This window comes from Scophthalmus maximus, chromosome 6, assembly GCF_022379125.1.
Source record: "Scophthalmus maximus strain ysfricsl-2021 chromosome 6, ASM2237912v1, whole genome shotgun sequence".
Classification (NCBI taxonomy): Eukaryota; Metazoa; Chordata; class Actinopteri; order Pleuronectiformes; family Scophthalmidae; genus Scophthalmus; species Scophthalmus maximus.
This window is the reverse complement of record NC_061520.1, coordinates 27,206,806-27,231,534: the sequence shown is the minus strand read 5'-3', so window position 1 is coordinate 27,231,534 and position 24,729 is coordinate 27,206,806. Positions and strand designations below refer to the sequence as shown.

At 41.2% G+C, this 24,729-nt stretch overlaps 1 protein-coding gene across 1 annotated transcript in view; it reads left to right on the top strand.

Annotated features, from left to right (window-relative positions):
- The window catches only part of LOC118309994 (copine-9-like), a 171,314-nt gene that overhangs the window by 20,097 nt on the left and 126,488 nt on the right, over nt 1-24,729 (top strand). The window contains exon 3 of the mRNA XM_047332947.1: nt 15,822-15,868. Within this exon, the coding sequence (XP_047188903.1) occupies nt 15,822-15,868 (47 nt within the window). The remainder of the gene's footprint in view (nt 1-15,821; nt 15,869-24,729) is intronic.

Genomic DNA, 24,729 nt, shown 5'->3' with positions numbered 1-24,729 from the left:
CAATTAGGGCAATTGACCACTCAATGATTACTGGCCACAGACACACACACGGTGTGAAATAAAGTAACCTTTAAGTGTAGTAGTCAGCGGTGCTACAGTCTGAGCTGTGGGGAGTTTTTAAAAAATTTATGAATTGACATGTTCATCAAAAATATTAAATGTAAATCAAAATGCAGCCAAAATGAAGTGAAGAAACCTGGTCCCAGTCAGTTGAGTGGTACAGTGAGCGCAAAAAGTCATGTATTGGATTAATAAATCATTTTAAAATTGTAGTCAGAGCTTTAGTGTTTCTTTCCATTACCCTGCCCAGATCTGGCCACACCCATTTATCCTTGAGCCACATGTTATGCACTTTAAAACAGATTTTCTATGCTGTAAGAAACTTTTGCTAAAACAAAACAAACACAAAAAAAACTTTTATAGATCTTATTTTTTGTTGCAGAAGTGCAAAAGTATATGACCACCTCATCGTTGTTCAGATGTTTGACCAGGCACGTAGCAGGCGCCGTATACGCGTGGGACACGTCACCCACAGTTCTCGTATCTGTCCCCTCTGCCCCCCACACTTTTCCGACCTGTAATCCAGAGTTGAACAACTCTTTAAAATTTTAAATGAGTCGAAGTTCATTTTTCCAAGTTGCCTTGAATGCACAATGAGCGGGCGGGCGACGTACGCATGATAATCACACTGCTGCTGCATAGGTCACAACCTTCCAGCAGAAGAAAAACAGCTAATAGAATATAACCACTGTGAAACAAACAGCAAATAACATTTGTGTCTGTGATTCACTGATATGTTACAATATCACTATCGGTGCTGCTCACTTTATTCAGCTTTCTCTCTCCTCATTGAGACGGCAAAGACGTGTCGTGCCAACTTTAAAGATAGTTTTGACAAACAGTGACCGGCAAGTCCTGCATATATGACTTCATAAAATGTTTAATGATTAAAAAAATACCAGACCTTCCAAACTGTCACAATAATTTAGCTGCCATGTTAGCTAAATGATGTTTAAATTAATGTCAAGTTAGTTAGTTAGTTAGTTACAAAAGGTAACCTCTAGCTATTAGGTTAGATGGCTACACTCCCCTCATGCTAGAAAGAATAGACTCACTCTCTTTAATTTGTACTCTGAATTTCACTACTTGCACGTACTATTTCTTTTTCTTTTTCTAAATCTGTATTATTGCAATATAAGAGCAGGCACTGGGCAGCTTTCAGCAACACATAATGTTTTACTGAACTTTTCTTGTTTAATTATGTGGCTCCTTACCGTGTTGATGTTTGTGCATCATTTTAAGTCAACCAGAGCTCAGCTGCTGAATCTTTTGATTTTGATAATTTAATTTATGATATTTATCATTTTAAAGAACTGGAGTTGGTCCCTGGGTGCTGTACTCTGGCTTCCCAATGCATAAGAGGGCCTTTTCCCTCGTCAGCAGGTGTTTTTGGTTGTTAAGGAGAGGCCCAATCAAACAAGAGAGGGTCTCTCAATAAATCATTAAATACAAATCGTCTTATTTCTGAAAAATCTGTCCCCCTCACTTCTGAAACGATGGCTATGCCCCTGTGTTTGAAAGTATGTGTAACTGATGCTGGGTTGTGTATCCCATTGTGATAGTGTTCTTCTGTAGCACAACTGAAGGAGCCTCATATCTCAGTGTCAAAACCCAATTTTCCGCTCACAGACAAATTCTGGAGCTCGCCGACTGTGACGAAGTGGGTGAAATATCTGTACTCACCACTCGTCCCTTTCTACAAGTCATCTAGCACATCATATTGTGTTAATTTTGCTATAGTTTAGCATTGCTAAGGTAACATTGCTTCGCTCACTATCCCGGGTTTGTTTGTGTTAGCATTATGTTACAGTTTACATCCAAGCATATGTAAGTTAAAGTAAACAGCCATCAGTTACTTTCAGTTATCTTTATTAAGTTGCAGGTTTGGAAATTGTTTAATTGTTTGTTTCTCTGTTCATTCTTACCGGGGGTGAAACTGTTACCGGTTCTATGGTAAACCACATTGAAATTCCCGACGATTACTTCTACTGTTTCAAATTTGAATTATCATTAAAACAGAAGTTGATTTCCACAGAAGTTTTCCCCAGTAAATACTGTCCAGCTCAGTTAGCAACAGCCGCCCAGAATTTCCTGGTTTTTATGGTGTTGGTGATGTCATCGCTGTCATCATGGGTTAAACCAATTGGTGGGGGTTTCGTTTTAGTCAAAATGCTTAGTTTTACAGTTTATTGTTTGTTAGTAAAATCTGTTGAGATCCGTACCTTTCAGATGATTTAGAAATGTAATGAGGAGGGGAAAGGAGCTAAATGATCATTTATATTTCTCTGAGTTACGGTCACTGTATGTTTCATCCCTCAGTAAATACTGGTATGGGCTGAAGGAGTGTAGGTGTTAATTGAACACCCTATATATTCTGTGCAATTTTGTTTTTTTTAGTTCTCGAGGAGGAAAGAACAAGTTGAGGCCATGCTGCCGTGAATATGTGCCTTTTGTTTGAGTTTCCATGAGTTCATTTTCAGATTTATATTCTTAGATTTTGACAAGTTACACGTGTAATGGAGAGCCATGTAAAAAAACATTCACCTTGAAGAGTCAAAATGTCTTCTGAGTCTGCCTACCTACCACCTTCCGTTGACATTGAGCCAAACTATCTTTCACTCACCCAAACCCAAAATCAAAGGTAAACCGGCATTAAATGGGGGTTCTCAAATCTGCAATGACTTACGGACTTCTGCCAAATATCTGGACATAGGTGAGCCACAATCCTGTAGTTTGAACTGTGCTGTGACCAGGGACGCTGGAAGTGGGGGTCTGAGGGTGCTGCAGCACCCCCTACTGTTGAGGGGTAACGCCAAGGCAAAGAGATTCAATTTTTCAATTCAATTCAATTTTATTTGTATAGCGCCATATCACAACATACATTGTCTCAAGGCAGTTTACATAGTGAGGTCAATATTACAATATTACAGGGAAAACCCAACAGATCCCACATTAGCAAAGCACTTGGCGACGGTGGAGAGAAAAAAATTCCCTTTTAACAGGAAGAAATCTCTGACAGAACCGGACTCAGTTGTGGGCGGTCATCTGTCTCGACCGGTTGGGGTGAGGAGAGAAATGGGGAAGAAAGGAGAGGTGGGCAGAAAGAGGGTGAGAGGAGAGACAGTAGAAGAGAAGAGAGAGAGAGGACAGTTGTACAACCGCCGCTTTAGTCTCTACCAGACTGACACTTATAATTAAAAAATAAACTTAAGTTGTTATTATTATTAGTGATGATGATGATGATAATAATAATAATGACGGGTTTGGATCCTGCAGCTCTGGGGTCAGAGATCTACTAGGAGAGAGAGAAAACAGAGTTAGTGACATGTAATGTAAATACATGGGGGGAGAGAGAGGGAGAAGGAGGGAAAAGGAGAGAGTTGGAGAGGGAGATTTTGGATTAACTGGAGGCTTTTCACAGACTTATTGGGGCATCCTAGCAGTAATGAATTACAGTAGTCTAGTCTAGAAGTGAAAAAAAGCATGGACTAGTTTTTCAACATCCTTTTGAGATTGGATGTTTCTAATGTTCTTGATATTGCGCAGGTGAAAGAAGGCTGTCCTAGAGACTTGTTTTATGTGTGAGTCAAAGGACATGTCCTGGTCAAAGGTAACTCCAAGGTTTCTCACAGTAGAGCTGGAGGCCAAGGTTTATACCATCCAAGGTAACTATATGATCAGATAATGTTTCTCTGAGGTGTTTAGGGCCGAGGAAAACGACCAGTTTTGTCTGAATTTAGAAGTAAAAAATTAGAAGTCATCGAGGTCTTTATGTCTTTAAGACAGTCCTGAAGTTTGCTTACCTGATTAGTTTCATCTGGCTTTAGCAATGGAAATTGATGTGGTGTCTTCTAATAATATTGCCTAAAGGAAGCATATATAAAGTGAAAAGTATCGGTCCCAGTACAGAACCTTTTGGTACTCCATGTCTCACTTTTGTATGAATGGAAGATTTGTTGTTAACATTAACAAACTGAAATCTATCAGATAAGTAGGACTTAAACCATTCTAGTGCTGTTCCTTTAATCCCAATGTGTTCTGATCTCTGTAACAGAATTTTGTGATCTATGGTATCAAATCCAGCACTAAGATTTAATAGGACGAGAATAAGAACATGTCCACTGTCTGATGCCATGAGAAGGTCATTGGTAACCGTCAGTAGTGCTGTTTCTGTAGTATGATGTTTTCTAAACCCGGACTGAAAGTCTTCAAGCCGACTGTTGCTAACCAGTTGTGACTATTTAGACAGGAATATTTTTTCAAGGATTTTAGAGATAAAGAGGAGGTTTGATATGGGTCTATAGTTAGCTAAGATATCTGGGTCTAGAGTTGGTTTATTGAGCAGAGGTTTAACTACTGCCACCTTAAAGGCCTTTTGTACATAGCCTGTTAATATAGATAAATTGATCTGATCTAATATGGAACTATTAATTAAAGGTAATACATCCTTAAATAGCCTTGATGGAATAGGATCTAAAAGACAGGTTGATGGCTTGGATGAAGTGACAAGTGAAGTCAGCTCAACCAGATCTATAGGGGAGAAGCATTCTAAATATAAATTAGGCGATACTGTTGGTTCAGAGGCTGCTGTACTGGACAGTGTGTCTGTGCTATTAGTGGGAAGAAACTGGTAATTTTTTTCTCTGATGGTAATCATTTTATTAGTAAAGAAGCTTATGAAATCATTGCTACTTAGAGTTGATGGAATAGGCTGTTCAGTAGAGCTTTTACTCTCTGTCAGCCTGGCTACAGTGCTGAAGAGGAACCTGGGGTTGTTTTTATTTTCCTCTATTAGTGAAGAATAATAATTGGTTCTGGCATTTCGGAGGGCTTTCTTATATGTAATTATACTATTTTTCCAGTCTAGGTGAGAATCATCTAGACTATTTGAACGCCACTTCCTTTCTAACCTATGTGACGTCTGTTTTAAAGCACATGTCTGTTCATTAAACCATGGAGCTATCCTTCTCTGTTTGACTGTCTTCTTTTTCAGAGGGTCGATAGTGTCAAGTGCGGAACGTAGTGAGGCTGCTGCACTATCAACATCATCAATTTGTGTGGGAGTAAAGTTTTGATAACTATCCTGCACTGTATCGACACATGGCAGTGGAGTAAATAAAGAAGGAACTTTTTCTTTGGATTTACTTACTTTTTTTCTGATAGACACCTGCTGTAATAGAACTTTTCTCCAAATTCAGTAAAGTTCAAGTAGTGATCGGACAGAGGATTTTGAAGAAATACTATTAGATTGTCAATGTCTATGCCATATGTCAGAACGAGGTCGAGGGTGTGATTAAAACCGTGAGTGGGTTTGTTTAAATGTTGAGTAAAACCTGGTCTATGAGCGAATTAAAGGCAAAACTAAGACTGTCGTTGGCAACTTTGACATGAATGTTGAAGTCACCCACTATAATAACTTTATCTGTGCTAAGAACCAAATCTGATTAAAAATTATGAAAATTCTGAAAAAAATTCAGAGTAAGGGCCTGGTGGTCGATATACAACGACTAGAATAACTGTTTTTTGGCATTTCCAGCTTGGGTGTAAGAGGCTAAGAGTTAGGCTTTCAAATGAGTTAAAACTATGTTTAGGTCAAGGGTTGAGCAATAAGTCTGATTGGAAGATTGCTGCTATTCCTCCTCCTCGGCCTGTGGTCTGAGGAATATGAGTATTATTATAAGAGGGAGGTGTTGCTTCATTTAAACTAACATTCTTCTGGCTGTAGCCAAGGTTTCAGTCATATAGAATAAATCAATGTGGTGATCAGTTATCAGATCATTCACTAACAAAGATTTAGATGGGAGTGACCTAATATTTAATAATCCCCTTTTTATTGTCCTATTTTTAGGTTCATTTATAGGTTTTGTGTTGATCTTTATACGATTCATGTGGATTACACCTCTTTTATTTACCTTTGGTTTAGATGGTTGAAATGGTCGTGGGGCAGAAACAGTTTCTATAGGGTATTGTAAGGGGGGCTGCTGTAATAGAAGCGCAGAGAAGCGTGTAAGACTGCAACTCTCCTTCCTGGTCCCAACTCTGAAATGTCACGGGTTTGACCGTCTAGGTAACCGAGTCAGGTTCCTACAAATGAGAGCTGCACAATCCAAGGTTGGATGAATGCCGTCTCTCTGCATCAGACCAGGAATTCTCCAAAAGGTGCTCCAGTTATCTATGAAGCCCACATTGTTATCTGGACACCACCTCGACAACCAGTGGTTTAGTGATGATGTATGGCTATACATGTCATCACCGGTCAAGTTGGGCAGGGGTCCCGAGAAATCTACAGAGTCCGACATTGCTTTTGAATACTATACAATACAAATCACTATACAAATCAACAAATCAATATTTTCGAGAGATTTACCCATCGTTAGATTTTCTGATGCTAATTAGTTGTTGTTTATGCTTTTGCTTCTCTGTACATGTTATATTCACTTACTCGTTGATATTTGCACAGTTAGTAGTAAACTTCTGACCCTGTTTTAAAACCGACGTGCTGTTCTTCTTCGAGACTAAAGTCTGCGCTGTATCAGTTTCCGACTGTTCTGTCGAGCTTGAAGACATTGCGCAGCAGGTTAGTGCAGCGTAACTGATGCTTGTTTTGGAACCCAGTGCTCAACTCGCTCGCGTGACCCTTGTAATCGCGTCCCTTGTGGTTAGAAAATCGCGTTTTATCATATTGTGACATTATCGCAAATGCAATTAATCGTTCAGCCCTAGTATTACCAACTGTCCCCGATCAGTCACATTGTGTGAACAGCACAACACCTGAAAGCCTCCCGAGTACAAGTCAGAAAGTCTGTATGAGTGGTACAGCGATCTTACGACTTTGAAAAGCGTGTACTATGTCTAGCTAAATGCTAGCATCAGCATACTAACATTCTCAGAATGACGATGCTAACATGCTGATTATTAGCCGGTATAATGTTAACCATGTTCACAATCTCAGTTTAGCATGTTAACATGCTAACATTTGCTAATTTGCAGGAAGCACAAAATAAAGCTGAGATAGCTCAGAGACATTTACTCATCTTGTTTAATAATCAGTAATAATCTTAAAGCCCCAAAAACTTCAGGCAAACTTTCTGATTTATGAAAATGTCACTTCATATTCAATAAAAAAGGGAAAATGTCAACATGTCAAACTGTTCTGAACATTTATCTCATTTATCATTTCTTAGAGTTTTACAGAATTAAACCCGGTGACAGGCAAGCGCTATCAGTGAGGATTAAGGACATTTTATAATATGCTGATATTCATTCATGAACTATGAATCACATTTCAGTTGCTATTAAATTAAAGATCCCAACAATAATCTGGTACATGTCGTACCTTTTAACTAAGTTTTAGGAATAACTATCATGCAAGATTATAATTTTCTTACATGATGTTTTAAAAAGCTTGCGAGTGCACTGTCCCCGGACAATATTGCGGGAGATTATGTGGAACTATCTACATTCAAAAATAAGATACAAAATAGGATGTGTGAAATTGGACTGTTGGAAACTGGGGATCTGAGAGGAATATAGATATTTGACAGAATATGCCTCTGGGTTTACACACATGCACACACTGTCAGTCAGCAGACCAGGGGTCCTTAGTGAAACATCACCACAGATTAGTCTTCGTTCAGGGGATCGGAGGTGGAGAGCTGTGATTGAGGTTAATGATTGTTTCATAGGGGTCTTGAACTTCAAAGCTTTCCTCCCAACTGGGGGAAAGAGGGAGGCTGGACTCGCCGTGGCCCACTCAACTCTTTCATGGCCTCAGTGAGAGCCCTCTACCGGACTCTGGCGTCCAGTCACAACAGGAACAGGGTCAATACCTGCTGATAATGTCACACAGCATAGACAGCTACTGATAAATGAGTGCTGTAGAACTCAAAGAACCTCCTGGTGGGAAACCATGATTTTTTACCCAGTGATTTAAACGCATTACTGACACTGGACCGTGTTTTCTTATCATTATGTCAACTATGGGACCCTCAGGAGGAGCTTCCTCCTTACTTCCATTACCTCCCATGGTGAGGTTGATTTCTCTTAGAGCTTGTTAATTGTAGACACAGTCATCACCGTGAATCTTGGATCTGTTTCCTTTAGGCACAATCAAAGATAAAAGCCTTATACAATAATTGCAGAGATAAAAATCTCATACAATTAATGCAAAAACATATATATGCGGGTCAAAGGACTTCGCTGTCTAGTTATTTCACAACCACCCTTGTTTTCCTGGCATATATCATCCAGTGCAGAGCCTGGAATAAAGATTCTTTGAACAAAGTGGATTTTGTCTAAGTATTTTATTCTGTCCGGAGCAGATGGCAAACAGGTTTCACAGAATACACAGGGCAGTCTGAAAAAGTGTGCGCTGAGGTTTGTTCTCAGAGGAGTTTTTTAATGATAAGAGAAAGAGGAGTTTCCACATTGATGGAGGCCTGCCCACAAGCAGTGTAGTGCTGCAAAAAGATATATGGCACAATGGGAAAGATATGTGATACTGGGAGCAGGGGATGGGAGTGAGAGGAATGCCAGGGGTGGGAGCAGGATGTCAAATCAATAAGCCACAACATTAAAAACCAATAACAGATTTTAATGTTGTGGCTGATCAAAAGAATTCAACAAATTCTGATTTAACTAATAAGTCAGTACACCGGCTTGCAAGCCGGGTTCCACATCTTTGAATCACTGCACTTTTAACTGGGAGCTGCACATTGACAGATGTTTGTTTAGTTGAAAAAACAACCAAGATTTTCAGAGCTTGATAGATTGAATCTTTAAAATTAATTTTTTTGGACAAAACATTAAAGCAGCAACACTGTATTTTTTTTACACACTTGGTGGAATCTGAACAAGCTGTTAAAACAACACTGACGTATTTTCACTTTCTGCTTCTGTCAGTGCAGTTTTGTGTTCTTAACGGAAAGGTTTTATTTAGTATTACCATTTAATAGTATTATTTAAATAATATTTTCATTAAATTCTAGAATTATTTTTATAAATTGTTCTTTTTCATATTTTCATTTTTCACTTCCTCTCCGGGAACCATCACCTTACCGTGGTGGAGTTGTTTGTGTGTCCCTATGGACCTGAGGGCTGTGTTGTCTGGAGCCTAGTGCTCCTAGTAGGGTTTCCCATGGCAGAGTGGTCTCAGGCGAGGGGCCCTCGGCTGAGCGCCGCTGTGTTGGAGTTTACCCCGGTGGACAAAAGGGTCGCCTCCCTACGCCTTCGGGTGGTGGGGGGGAAAACTCTGACTGTTGTTTGTGCATATGCACCAAACAGCAGTTCAGAGTATTCAGCCTTCTTGGAGACCCTGAATGGAGTCCTGCATAGGACCCCAGTAGGGGACTCCGTTGTTCTGCTGGGAGACTTCAACGCCCACGTGGGCAATGATGGAGACACCTGGAGAGGTGTGATTGGGAAGAACTGCCTCCCTGATCCGTAAAGGTGGGAAGGTGTTGTGGTGGTGCCATGTCAGCGGCAAAACAGTGGATGTGGGAGAAGTTCGGAGAAGTCATGGAGAAGGACTTTAGGTCGGCACCAAGATGCTTCTGGAAAACCATTCGACATCTCAGGAGGGGGAAACGGGGAACCATCCACGCTGTGTACAGTAAGGATGGGACACTGTTGACCTCAACTGAGGAGGTAATCAGGCGGTGGAAGGAGCATTTTGAGGAACTCCTGAATCCGACTTACACACCCTCTATGGTAGAGGCAAAGCTGGAGGCTGATGAAGGATCATCGTCAACTTCCCTGGCGCAGGTCACTGTGGTAGTCAAACAACTTCACAGTGGCAAAGCCCCGGGGGTTGATGAGATCCGCCCAGAAATGTTGAAAGCTTTGGGTGTGGAGGGGCTGTCTTGGTTGACACGTCTCTGCAACATTGCGTGGAGGTCGGGTACAGTGCCAAACGAGTGGCAGACCGGAGGGGGGGTTCCCCTGTTCAAAAAGGGGGAGCAGAGTGTGTGTGCCAGTTACAGGGCTATCACACTTCTCAGCCTCCCGGGTAAAGTCTACACCAAGGTGCTGGAAAGGAGGGTTCGGCCAATAGTTGGACCTCAGATTGAAGAGGAACAATGTGGATTCCGTCCTGGACGTGGAACAACAGACCAGCTCTTTACCCTTGCAAGGATCCTGGAGGGGGCCTGGGAGTATGCCCATCCAGTCTACATGTGTTTTGTGGATTTGGAGAAGGCGTATGACCGGGTCCCCTGGGAGATACTGTGGGAGGTGCTGAGGGAGTATGGGGTGAGGGGGTCACTTCTTGGGGCCATCCAATCCCTGTATACTCAAAGCAAGAGCTGTGTCCAGGTTCTCAGCAGTAAGTCGGATTAGTTCCCGGTGGGGGTTGGTCTCCGCCAGGGTTGTGCTTTGTCACCAATCCTGTTTGTGATATTCATGGACAGGATATCGAGGCGTAGTCGTGGTGGGGTGTAGTTGCAGCTCGGTGGGCTGGGGACCTCATCACTGCTTTTTGCATATGATGTGGTCCTGATGGCACCATCGGTCTGTGACCTTCAGCACTCACTGGATCAGTTTGCAGCCGAGTGTGGAGCGGTTGGGATGAGAATCAGCACCTCAAAATCTGAGGCCATGGTTCTCAGCAGGAAACCGGTGGATTGTCTACTCCAGGTAGGGAATGAGCCCTTACCTCAAGTGAAGGAGTTTAAGTACCTCGGGGTCTTGTTTGCGAGTGAGGGGACAATGGAGCGTGAGATTGGCCGGAGAATTGGAGCAGCGGGGGCGGTATTGCACTCGGAGTAGAGCCGCGGCTCCTTTGCGTAGAAAGGAGCCAGTTGAGGTGGTTCGGGCATCTGGTAAGTATGCCCCCTGGGCGCCTCCCCTGGGAGGTGTTCCAGGCACGTCCAGCTGGGAAGAGACCTCGGGGTAGACCCAGGACTAGGTGGAGAGATTATATCTCCACACTGGCATGGGAACGCCTCGGGATCCCCCAGTCAGAGCTGGTTAATGTGGCCCGGGAAAGGGAAGTTTGGGACCCCCTACTGAAGCTGCTGCCCCCGCAACCTGACCCCGGATAAGCGGTTGAAGATGAGATGAGATGAGATGAGACTCTTAAATATTTTTGATATCTGAGGTCTTTTTTCAGTTGCAGATTTAATTTTTTCACTTCCTGATGGAATTTTTTTTCGGTTCAGACTTTTGGCACTGATCTGGCCTGGGTGTTTGTTCCATAAAGTTCCTGTTAAGACCTCCTAACATCTGGCTAAAAAGACCGAGTAATAAGTGGGCATCTCTAAGTTCATCAGTTTACACCTGGTTTTAGAATGTGTTTCCACATGTGTCTCATGTGATCACTTCCCAGCTCTATATACAATTAAACACGATCATCATTTTGGTTCTCAATTATGAACTGTAGCGGGTCAGAGGATGTCAGTTGAGCAGGTGGTTCTTCAATATGGCCCTGGTTGTGAAGTTGCTACCCCTAAAACCAAAACAGAGCTGAAAGAGTTCTGCAAAGATGAGGGGGAGGCAAAAACAGTTTGTCAAAAAAAGTAAAAAAAAAAAAATGTTATAGCAGCCAACTGCTCCAACAGCCACTGCTGCAGTGTCGACTAATTCCCCCCTCCTCCCAAACAGAAAATGGTCTGTTTTTACTCTGTTAGAGAGTTTTACTCTGTGATAGAGGTCAAAACTAGATGTTTTTTTTTTCCCAAGAGTGCTGTGTTTGTGTTTCATCAGGAACACGATGAATCAACTGGGACTTAATTATGAGCGCAACATTGGGCAAAAGGCCAAAATGCCAATGCACTGCTGTGTTGTAGTCTGATAACCTGCTTCAGATTTCTAGAGAATGGGGTTCATGGCAGTATCACTGTTGCTAATTAGCCTTCCTCTACACCAGCGCTTTTTCCCAGTGGGCCGACGCTCTTTTGGGGCTGATATAATAAGATGTAATAAAAAATAAATAAATAAATAGTGACAGGGGCTGTGGCCGAATGGCTCATTTTTTATACTGACACTGGGCTTGCCCAATCATATCTCCTTTGAGGCCCCGCCCCTGTCCTTTCAGTTTTTCGTGTCAGATGCCGTGGCTCAGAGCCAAGAGTCTGTGAGACGAAAACGTAAAAATTGTGCAAAGAGGGTGCTGAGAAGTTTTGTGCAGGGATAATAAATAAAAAATCGAGTGGTGGATGCTGTCAAATGTGCAGGGGCTACAGCAGCTTCAATATCTACTGTCCGACAATGTACAGCAACAGATAGAGCTTGACAGGGGAGAGGTGGCTGGTCATGGCCACTGCCAGACGGAGGAGCTGGCAGAGGAGCAGGTGTGTGACAGGGAAGGACAGAGTGAGCAGGATCAGCCGAAGAGTGTAGTGGAGTCTGTGAGCATGGAGTAGCTTCATGTTTAACAGCATTTAATGTATCTTTCATCTCTTCTTTCTTTCTTTAAAAAACACTGTATTTCCTTCAAGAAATACATCTCATTTAAAATGATTAGGCTCAGGGTTCCCTTGATAAAGAGGGGCTAAAAGGATATATGATATACAACTGTGGCTCTACTGTGCTGAAATGTCTACCTGCTTATGTATTAGCCTACAGGAAAAAAAACTTTTTCATTCTGTTTGTTTTCAGCCAGGTATGGTGCTAACTATTAAGCTGTTTATGGTATGGATTATTATTATTATTATTATTACTACTATCTGTGACTAGCTCTCCACTTACATTAAGTTCAGATTGTTTGGTGCTGCTGTCGAGAATGTACTGAATGTACAATCATTCCGAGCTCTTGATACAAAGAATATCACTTTGTAAAAGTAAATGAGTTTTAGTTGTTTTTTAAAGCCATACCAGGTTTGTTTACATTTGCATTGTTTAAAAAAGTATAGCAAAAGAGGCTTGTATTTTGAGATCTGGTGAAATAATAACGATTTAAAGAGCACATTGTCCATCTAAAAGTCTTACTCCTCAAGAATATCTACACACTTGTAAACTTAGACTTTATGAATACTTTGACTTCTAGCAGAGCGTTTTCTTTTTTTACTTGTACCAGTACTACCACTACTCAATTATGTTGATTTTGTTCTCCACAGCCACATCAGTCAAGAGTGAGCGAGTAGTGTCACACACTGTACTCGCTCACTCTTGACTGCAGTGACTGCACTGTGCCGTGCAGTGTGACTGCACGGTACTTACTACTCAGCTTTGTAGTGGCTTGGGGAAGAGTATAGTAGGGGTGCATGTTTAAGGGGACCACAAGGATGGTGTACTGGTGGGTGGTGTCCGACCGATTCTGGTGGGCCACCTGGGCCAAAAATGCGAGTCCAGCCCTGCTCTACACGTTGACTAAGCAACACCTTCCCTCCTTTACAAACATGGACCAAGATTTATAATAATGACCCGGAGGGCATCCTAATGGTTGACTGTGCCAGCCTTCTCTGAGAAAATAGCATTCATCTTAACTATCCCTAAACTATTACTGTGGGGGGCTGCATTGCACTCGGCTTCAGCTATGCCTTCATCTCTGTAGAAATACCACTGAAATTAGATTTTTGATTGCAGCTATCATCGGCTCACATCAGGTAGTGCTCTCCATGATAAAATTCTCCTCATATTAATAATCCATCGCACAGATCTTTGCTTTCACTCAAACCGCTGTCCATTGCTGCTTTGAAGTTCAGCCCCAAAATATAGAATCTAATCTTTTCATAGTGCCCTTCTGTGACCTCTCCATCTAACCCAGTTTCTAAAACCTGTCAACGCTTGCTGGTTGTTTCTAGATTCCCCCAAATAAGTTGACCTTTTCTCCCCTTTCTGTGCAAGTAAATGCATCCAAATAAACACTCTCTGTAAGAATTTGAGTACAAACAATTTTCTTTGCAGGCTAGCATGTCCTACAATATACAATTTCCCCAATTTACCAAAACATCTTTAGAAGATGTCAAATCAAGCCTTTTTGCAAAAATCCTTGTTATTGATTTTATTGATTTTAAAATCAATAAAGCTTATTAATCATTGTTAATAGTAAATGGGCACCACCTGGAAACCGGCACCAATAACCAAATGGTCAATTCAGTCTCAAAATTAAAGGGTGTTCACCCAAAATGATCATATCTTGTAGATATGAGCATTTATGGAGTGAACTGAAGGTTTGAATACGAGCACTGACTCTGTCGTCCAGCCTTTATCACAATGTGCATGCAAATAACACAAAACAACTTCTCTTTGAAATATAACAGCAGTTATTAACCTTAGCAATATCAATGTACAATTAATATGACTTCTGTTAATAAATGTCTATTATACACTAAACTACAAATCATATCATATGAAAATCATATGAAAAGACAACAAGCAAGAGTGTGTGAGTGTGTGTGTGTGTGTGTGTGTGTGTGTGTGTGTGTGTGTGTCTTTGTGTGTGTGAGTGTGAGTGTGCACATGCGTGTGTGCGTTAAAAGGGGATCAAGAACAAGATGGAGGACGTGACTTGGGATGTCACGCTCCACGAGAGAAAGGTGGGCGTGAGACCTACAGTTAAATGGCGTCTTAAACATGTGAGAGATCGGGAAGGAAGTTAACTTCCCACCAGGATCTCTCAAGCACCCACAAGTGTGTGTAAAAGTGCGTTAGTAGAAAGCAAGAAGGGAAAGCAATCAAAGCAAGCAGTAAGTCTCATGCGAGGTCGCTGAGATCCAGCATCTGGCAGGGACGAGCGGCTCAGCTGATGAGCCGGGCACGTCCCTGGCCGTTAAACCGACATGGGTTCAGACACCATGGCAGAAAAACACACAATAGTCCGATGTGGTGAGTCGCAGCGTATGTCACTAGCAAGCTTCTTAAGGTGTTAGGGAGTGATGTTTACAAACTGCACACAGATTAAAATCGGTTTCTGCCTTTTAAGGTACAATACATTTTTCACAAACATCCAAACATTCCATCCATGTTTTATATCCTCTGACTCTCTGCACTCCAAATTAGCCTCGGCTATCCAGAGAAGGTTGATGCAACCTTGTATGATATCCCTGAACCTCTGGTCTCACCATAGCGCAACCCCCTTGCCCCAACATAAACTCAAGCATTTGGAACCACACGCTTGCACACTCTCTCTGACCCATTAATAATTCACTTTCTACCACATGGAATCAGTTAGCCAGCCGTCAATAACTTCAGCCTCTCTGTCTCTCTCTGATTTTTGTATTTATTAATTAAGTCTTACCCTGTTTTTATTTTCTCTTCCTTCCACTTTTTTTCCTCTTTGAAGAGGAGAGCAGAGAGAATGGGGATCTGCTGGTTATAATGGCCTCATGTCCCTCTGAAGCAGGAACATGAAGCTTTCTCTACCCTAAATGTCAGCATCATGAGCTGCTATGAAGGATTGGAGAGGGAAAACACAAAAAAAATCACACATTTTATGAATGCAGAATATAAAATACAAATGAATTTTGTTTTGAATTTCTATATTATCAATATCCTGCAACAAAGCAATGAAAATTATATGTATCTTCATCTCAATAATTGTTACAATTGGATTTAATGTTCCTATTATTAGTATAATCACCATTTAAATTTAAAATGTGTAACTTTATTCAGTTATTTGTTCTTACATATAAATGTACATTTATAAATATTCATGTTTTTTATAAATCATGTATAATAGTTATTTTTAAGGTTGCATGTCATTTTTAAATGAATATAGCAGGGTTCTTTTTTTCAGTGTTCTTGTTCCTGCTCTGACTTCGTTGTTCTAAAAATATACCAAAAAAGTACAAAAAACCCTAAGACATATATGTTTCTCTTTGCAGTGGTGGTGTTGTACGTTCAAGGCCTGGGGACCAAGGAGTGGAGAGAGGTGAGTGAAAATCACTTCAAATGAAACTGTACTGATATGATATCAGGGTTGATCTAAAAGTCTGAGTTATTCAATGAATGATCAGTTGACATCTTATGAAAGGTGAGGTGGTTCCGGCAGTTGGCTGTAGAAGGATTTAGATTCAATTAAATTTATTTGAATATCACCAAACTATCTCAATGCACTTTAGACGGTGAGGTCGAGACCTGGCAATATCAGTAAGAAACTCAACAGATTCCACAAAGAGCAAGCACTCTTTGAAGCATCTTCTGTTAGACCTGGTAGAATTTTTTTTGCCTAGCCCTAACCAAACTGTGAACATTCCATTAGCTCAAATACATGTTTATTATTGTAGGCATGAGCTACTATAGGAGTGCTTTTTCAGGAGACGCTGCTATTGGTCACATAAGAAGTTACTTGTTGCCAACTGTTTTATAAACGCACATACTGTAGGTGTTGTGCCCTTTCTATAATCGGCATAGGCATCAGTTAATTACCCCATGCCTTTTTCCTACAGATGCACATATCAACATTTTTAAATACATTTTTATTATTAGTGACAAGCAAACAGAAATTTGTCACCAACTCTGCCTTTCTCCTCAACGTTTGGTTTCACGACCCACAACTTACCCTCAGGCACACTACACAAACCTTCACCAAGAAAATGTCTCCAAAGCACGTTTTTTTCACGAAAAAACACGCAAGAAGTGACACGGGAAAAAGTGTGATACATGCGCGAAACAGGAATTGTTTGTGACTTCCACGATGGACGTCAAAAATAAAATGTTTAATATATAGCAAAATATTCATATGTTGACAGTTCAGAAACAGGAAGTAGTTTGAGCAGTTGCTCTATGTGCGGACGGAGAGAAATAACTTGACACGTTAATATGTGGTTCCGCATTAAAGTCAGCTTCAGGTTATACTCATCATCTGTTGCAGTGAAAACGGACAACAGAAAAAAACCTGTGTGATTTTTTGTAGAAACACAGAAAAGGCAGAGAAAATGGGTGAAGAGTGTTGTGGTGTCCCCCGGGTTTCCAAGTTGACGCACTCACTGCCTGTCACATCAGAGCTCACGCTGCAGGAGATAGTTTCCCCGCTTGTTCCCCGACTTGTCCAGATATTTAGCCTGCTAGATATCTGAAAAACGTCGGCGATGCCTCAGTGAGTCCCTTTGATCGCGTAGTTGATATTCACATAGTGATCGAGTGCCGATTTGTGAGCCATGATTTCATGCAGATTTTTCTCAGATTTGCTGCAACTCCAGGATTTGTCGGCGAGCTGAAAATCTGGCTTAAAATCTTGTTGTCTGTACTCTGCATTAACCACTTTTGTTCAGTATAACTGCTCTTGTTAATCTGCTGGCAGTGGTTATCACTTGAAAAACCCACTGAACGCTACCTGTCCAGAACCAAAGTGCTAGCTAAACTAGCACTTACCAGTATCATTAATAGCAAGCTATTTTCAAGTGTCTGTGAAGTTTAAAAAAAAAAGAAGAAAGAAAAGGAGAGTCAGTATTGGGCTTTGTCAAATTCACTGAATATCTACAAACACAATGTCCAGGGAAAGCCAATGTGGTTTAGCATCTGCTGGATATGTCTAATAGGAAACTGTTTGCCACAGCAAGTCAAACCTTAGCGAACAGAGAGGGCAGTGATTATTAGACAGCATGCCAGTGCTCCCCCTTCATAGAAACATCCGTCAGCTCTGTGACAACCTTCGCTGCTGACTTAAAGAGGCAGTTAGCGATTTTAATCCAATACCCTTTTTATTTTAAATCGGGAAATATTTCCTCACGGTCCACTAGCTGTGGGTTCTGTGTGTGCGGTGAATAAAATTCCAGCCCTGCCTTTGTGAATTGACTACCAAAAAAAAGGTGCGGACCGCACCACACATCACACTAAACATCAGTCCCCGACACGTTACGACAATTGCTAGCGAATACTGCTTCAACTCTGAGGTTTTGGCCTAGTGGTGAGCATGTTGGTCTCCAATACTCGAGGCTGCCGGTTCAAGGCACGATCACTGCAGTAAAACCATCAACAACAACAAAGAGAGAGACAAGCTTTCTCCAAAATCGCTTTGGGTCAAAAGGGAGGCAACAACAATGTCGTCACCCATTCTGTGTTTGTAACTTTTACATAGAACGGTGAGACAGAACAAAGGTGGCCCAGCACACAGGAAATAAACAACAGCCTTCTGTGTGAGGATGAGATGATCAAAATTGTATCACAATCAGCAAACTGGCAAAGAAAATCTTGGCTGAAGATGAAAATAATAGAAAACCTTGAAAATGCATTTGTCATTTTCAGCAAAATTTGTGATAAAAAAACCCCACAATATTATTTGAAATTTCATATGTTAAGGGCAGAAGAGAGTCTTAGCAGGCATGGAGCTAAAAGTCTTGTGATGGTCAGACTGATCAGCAAACAGAACGTTATTAAAATAGGCCTCTGTGAAGCCATAGGAACCAAATGTAGGAATTCACAAAGCGGAAAACCATCTGAGGGGCGCTTTGGGAGGTCTGCCCTGAAACACTGAGGCTGTGTAAACATACAAACATACTCTCTTGCTCCTTTATCCCTTTGTGTCTCTCACTCTGTCTTGTAGTAAGTTGTGTTTTGTGCCATCAAAGAAAATCAGTCTCACCTCAGTGGGGATCCACACACATTCACAGTGAGCCCCAATCAGCCTCACAGTGATAGAGAGAAGACACACACACACACACACACACACACACACACACACACCCACACACACACACAGGAAAGCAGTGGTCGATGCACTCACAATGCAGTATGGATGAGTTTGCTGGTGTATGTCTCTGCCGTGTGTCCAGAGCTGGAGTGGGTAATCGGGAGATTCGGGCGGATTCCCAGTGGGCCGCTTCACTTTCACTTCACTTTTGGGCCAGTCGGAAAAACAACAACTGACAATTGTCCCGTTAGTTCACTTGTCCTAAAGTTCACAGCGCAGTCTCTGCCTGACAGCGCAGCAGATGGATTGTACCATCTGAGGGAGTTCCCCCCTCCTCCTACATAGAGTTGGTTGGGTCCGTATAGCTTCTCAGGTACCGACAGCTCCACCGTCTCGACAGTAGAAAGAGGCCGGGAGGGGCTGAAGAGGCCAGGTTCAAGAGAAGAGGGCTGGAGGAGGGCACTGCCAAATGTGCCAAACTCACAGAAATGTTTTGGAGAGGACAGACCCAAGTGGCAGCTGGTAAAGAGAGATATAGGCCTAATGATTAGCAGTCTAATTATTACATTTATTAACATTTTAGGCTAAAATATTAGCCTATCTCGCCCATAGTGAATCACGGAATTTGCTAATATTATGCAAATATTGATTAAAAAAAACCCCAACAACCTCAAGCTGTGTATACAGTAAAATTACCTCTTCAGCAGTCCCCTCCTGAAACTGAGGAAGAGGAGCCAGAGGCCATGACTGCAGAAGAGACAGGTAGAGGGGATAACAGAGTGAACTATATCAATGAAAGTTATTTCATGTAAGATTAGATAACACACACATAGAGCAGGAGTGGTTATAGTCCTTTCATAAAGGGAGGTATGAAAACATGGAAACATGTTCATCAGCGGAGAGAGGAGCATGAGAAAAGTAAGATCAACAGAGATAGTGCTGATGCTTACTTTCTGTTGGCTCAAAGGGCAGATGTAAAAAGCCTTCTGGCTGGCAAACATGTCTCTACATCATGAGCTGGTGAAAAAGAAGCGTCAGGTGATGGAACGCATCATAGTGATAAAAGTCATATGCAAATGTGGACTTAGTTACAGAGGGCGTGAAGCAGAGGCTCCTTATACTCCTTATAGAAATTACTGCAATCAATCATGGTACCTTTCTAGAGTTGGTCATACTTTTGAGCCAGTATGATCTGTGCCTTCAACAGCACATTAGCAGTTGAATTGAGCAAAGCAAGAAGCTTCATGACACTGGTGCAAAAGGTAGAGGTTCTCTTGTGATTGTACTTTCAAAGGACATTGTTGTTAAAGTTGTGGATGTTCTCAGCCAGGTGATAAAGGACATGATTGCAGATGAGGTTCGAGAGGCAGGAATGTTTTCAGTTCAAATTGATACAACCCAAGATGTCACATGAAAGGACCAGTGTGCTATCATTGTCAGATATGTCACAAATGCCATTTATGAGCAGTTGGTCGCTGTGGTGGACTGTGAAAAATCCAAAGGCAAGTATTTCACAGAGCTGCTGAAACACACATCAGACAAACTCAGCATTGACATTGGCATGTGTGGGCAACTCCACTGATGGTGCACCAAATATGCGGGGACAGTACAATGGGTTCTCTGCATTTCTCTCTGCCTTGAGACAATGTATGTTGTGATTTGGCGCTAAACAAATAAAATTGAATTGAATTGAATTGAATACAGCTGAACTGTTGCTTCGTGTATTCAATTTTCACCACACCATAGAAAAAGTGGGCCGGTCTTGGGCCTGAAACTCCCGGGCTGAAAAGTGGCCCTACGTGTGTCAATACAATCACAGCTGTCTGTTTCTCAATGGAAGCCGGTGTCACAAATATATGGACTGATGCAGTTTTTTTTACATTGAAAACCTTGAAACTTGACCATATCTTTGTGTCAATGAATTGTGTTGGTGTTAAATTACCTTAAGAATACAGTTTCAGATGCTTTTCCATCCTGACAGCTTGAGAATGTTGATATTTTATTAGAAGATTGAGCAGTCACTTGTTCTGTGGTAACTGGTAATTATTCCATAAAAATATGAGCATAAAAGCAGCAACCAGGAAAGTTAATTAAAATTCATAGGTTCTGCTAAATATAATGGAATATTGTTTTGGAATTTAACATGTGGTCATTACAATCTCAATCTTACAAATCATTATTTTTGTTGCTCCTTCAGCTATCATTCTATATGTCTCTCCTTAATTTTTCCGGTCTGCATCTCAGGCATTCACAATTTACATCTTGACTGACAGTGACTGAATGAAACGGATTCCTGCTCCGCTCGCTATATCAAATATTACATACTTTATTAATATTATATATAATATTAATACACTTTTTTAACTTCAGAGTGAGTTTATGGGAAAATGTAAGGTTGCTTTGAGGACTGGGACAATAATCCTAACGCAATTTTAGAAACCGTGCATGACAAACTCTTAAGCCTTCATCACAGCAACAACATCACAAATGAGTAATATCATAAAAGCCTCTACTGTGAGAAGTTATGAGGAGCATCCTAAACGTTGTTTTTCTCATTGACTCTCTGTCTCAGCAGTGACCCAAAGCTTTTCCTCTCCTGTGGAAATACCGTTTTTTTAATTGAGCCACATGGTTTGGCGATAAATGTGTTTTCCGCTGCTCTTTATTTTTTATAAATCCTAGCAGATTCAAGTGCAGGGGAGATTTGTTTGGGCTTGGGTTGCCAGGTTGGAGTACAGCCACAGTTGGAAAACTTCCATATGCTTTCAGGTCCCACTCAGCTGCCGACTTCCTACTGTCTTCTTGAACAGTAGTGCTGTATATATCTTTCTGTCAGCAGCCTCTTTACGATGTGTGTATTGTCACCGCCTTGTAGTGTGTGGGCTGGATGAACACAGTGGAAGATTAGGCTCGAGGCATTTTTTGATGCAATTAGTGGAAATCAAATTCTCACACTTAGGGGGAGAGAAAAAAAACCCAGCTCTGCCAAAAAGAAGCTATCTAGATTTTGGATGGGTGACAGAAACAAAACAGTATGGAAAAAACTTAACAAAAGGAGATGTCTAAAAATGAAATTTTAAAAAGATACATTCTTTTGGTCTGTGCGTTTGTGTTTTCTATCTGTAAGCCTTGCTCTTGCACCCAAAAACTAATAAAAAAAAACCCAACACAATTCTCCTAGCTATCTAGCTATTTTTGAAATAAATGTATTTTTCAGTGAGTGCTCTGTAACATCTCTTGGGTTTGCATTTTTACTGTATTCTTTATCCACATCAGCTGATTTTAAGGACAGGAAATTAAGGGTTGCAAATGCAATGTCAGATTGGTCTTAAATTGTGTAAAATTTGTGTTATAGAAATAGCAATCTCTTGTGCTAAAAGGTGGGAAGCAGCTGGCCTCAGCCATAAACAAACTGAGCAGCTGCTCAGAGCCTCATAGCCCTAAGTTATCTGGCCCCCAGATAACCTGAAAACGTAAACTCCACTTGGATTAGTTCATTTTTGACATATAATCTAAACATTCAAAGCTAAAAAATATTTAGATATGAATGGGCTCAAGTGACCCTGCTGAACCCACAGAGAATCACATCTCAGTGAATTTTTCATTTCACCAAAGCTACCATATAATCTATAAACAATTTTCCAACTTGCATGTCACTACTTGTTAATGGTTGTCATTAACATTCATCCTGTGCAATGCTGAATGTCACTCGAATTTGCTTAATTCGCTTCACTCGCTCGAGTTTGTAAATATCTGAACTTGAGCGAAATGGTCGCATGGCGCGTTGTCGCAAGTGCCAGTTAGCATTGAGATCCTCCATACATCAAGTTCATGAAAGTATGTAGGTGTCTGATGTTTTGGGGCATTGGTTGTGATCATTGAAAAGGATGAATGTGCAGAAAATGATCGAGGAAGTTGGACACTGTCTTTAGCCCCAGTTACCACAACCGCTTTGTGTGGCTTTCCCATCGGCATTCCTGTCTTAGGTTGCTGTCTCAGTTATGTTTACGTGTGTGTTCAGAAGATTCTTGTCGGAGAAAGTGGAAGGAAGAACGGGAAAATATTTGCGGGTTGTGCACGAATAAGCATTAATAATAATAGTAAGCACACATAAGCAATACATTATCCTACGGCCAAACTCGCACGAGTAATGTTTGCGTGTGAACACATCATTAAGTTAAAAGTCAAAATAGCCATATTTTAGTTTGGGTAAATAATCTGACAGTAAAAAATATAACTTGAACCAAGAAAACTGGATATAGTGAGTTTTAGTGTGTAAAATGTGCCATAGAGCTGCCATGGTGAATTTTAGCTTTTTTTAGCTCATTATTTTGCCCTTACATCCTGCTAACACACTCAGCAGCAGCAAAAAACACAAATATATTTTTTTTCTTAATACTATAGTTAGGCTAACCTGTGTAGTTATTGACCGCTATGGAGCAGAGTTGTTAAGGGTGGATCTACATTGTGTTTGTTCTCATGCACAAAAAAATTGCACTGACCTTGTATCTGTGGAGTCAGAAAACTCAGTCTTCTCTTTGCTTTGTTTGCTTTTGTTTGTGCCACTGGGGTGAACTTCCATCCACCTAGCTCTTTGCACTAACTCAACACACAATTACACATATTTACATGTGTTTGTGACACTCTGTTGCCAATGTTATATGATTAAAGTTTAAGAATTTGAGATTTGTAAATTTGGAGTGAGTAGGTCCTGCTTGGGGCCCCCAAAAGGCTTGGTCCAGCCCTGGAAAAGGAATCGCTATTCTTCTGAAACATGTTATTGAGTCAAATGATTTAAGTTCCTTCGTTAGCTCATTTCTGTCAGTGCCTGTCTACCAGCCTGACATGATCCCTCAGGAGGCTCACAGTCCTAACCTACTTTTTCAACAACTTGTGATGAATAACAATAATAATGATCCTGTCCCCATTTCAGCCTATATTTAGTGTCCACATTGTGGCTGACAAGAACCACAATGACAAGAATCTCTGATCTGCTGGGACAGACTCACTAGTCTGTCTGCCTCTCAGTCCTCCTTTCTCTCCTCCACTCGTAAGTTAATTACGGATGCAGCAGACTCAAAGTGAGAGAAAAGCTGGCTTGATTGCCTCAGAGCTTTAAGGCTCACACACACACACACACACACACCCAAACACACACACATATATCATTTAATGGATAGTCTTGTGCCCGTAACATGTAGTAAGTTTCGCTTTCCCCATCAGACTCAGAGAGAACTAGACACCATCTTGCTATGGGATCACACCAACTGCAATGTCCGTCAACATCTTGATGTTGTCAGCAGGCATCACTGCATTACTGAGAGGCATCTTGGCCTGGCCAGTGTGATCCCATTGCAATAGTCTATTTTTACCTTATGTTGGACAGGAATGACTGGAACTGCAATACAGTGTTGAGTGAATGTGGACCAGGGGCATAGTTCCTGTCTCCAGGACACACGCACACATACATGCTCTGTTTGATGATACTCTTTGGGGCCAGAATTTTTTTGTTGTTATATTTCGTTGTTGGGACCTTCGTTTTCAAATACCAGAATGTTATCCATATTTGATGCAATTCTTCAGTGGTGGTAGGTTGACAGACATTGTGATGAAGTGCATTATTCAAAATGCAGCTGTGTATTAGGCTTGTAATGTTGACCGAATTACAGACTGGAAAAATTAAAGGAAAATCTATCAGAAGTAATGTGTTGTAGGGATTAACACCATTCTCCCAAAAGATAGTCCCTCAGTGGGTGTTTTGATGATGGTGGTGGAGAGCACTGACTGACACGTTGGTCCAGAATCTCCCATAGGTGTTCAATTGATTTGAGATCTGGTCAGGAGCTAGCCAGCTAAAACAGTTATTAAAACTGTTTGTTTAGTTTCTGACCACTTTTTCTCCCTAGCTTGCCCTCTACCATCTTATCACTTTGGCCTCTGTGCTGTCTTAAACAGGCAGCTGTGGCTCAGCACAGTATAAATGTGACAGAAAAAGTGCAGTGTTGTGCATTGGTTTGGGCTAATTTGGTTATCAGCAATAATTTATAATTATCAAAGATAATTATGAATTATGAAAATCAATAGAGCTTATTAATCAATGTTAATAGCAACAGGGCACTACTCGGAAACAGGGACCAATAACCAAATAGTCAATTTCAGTC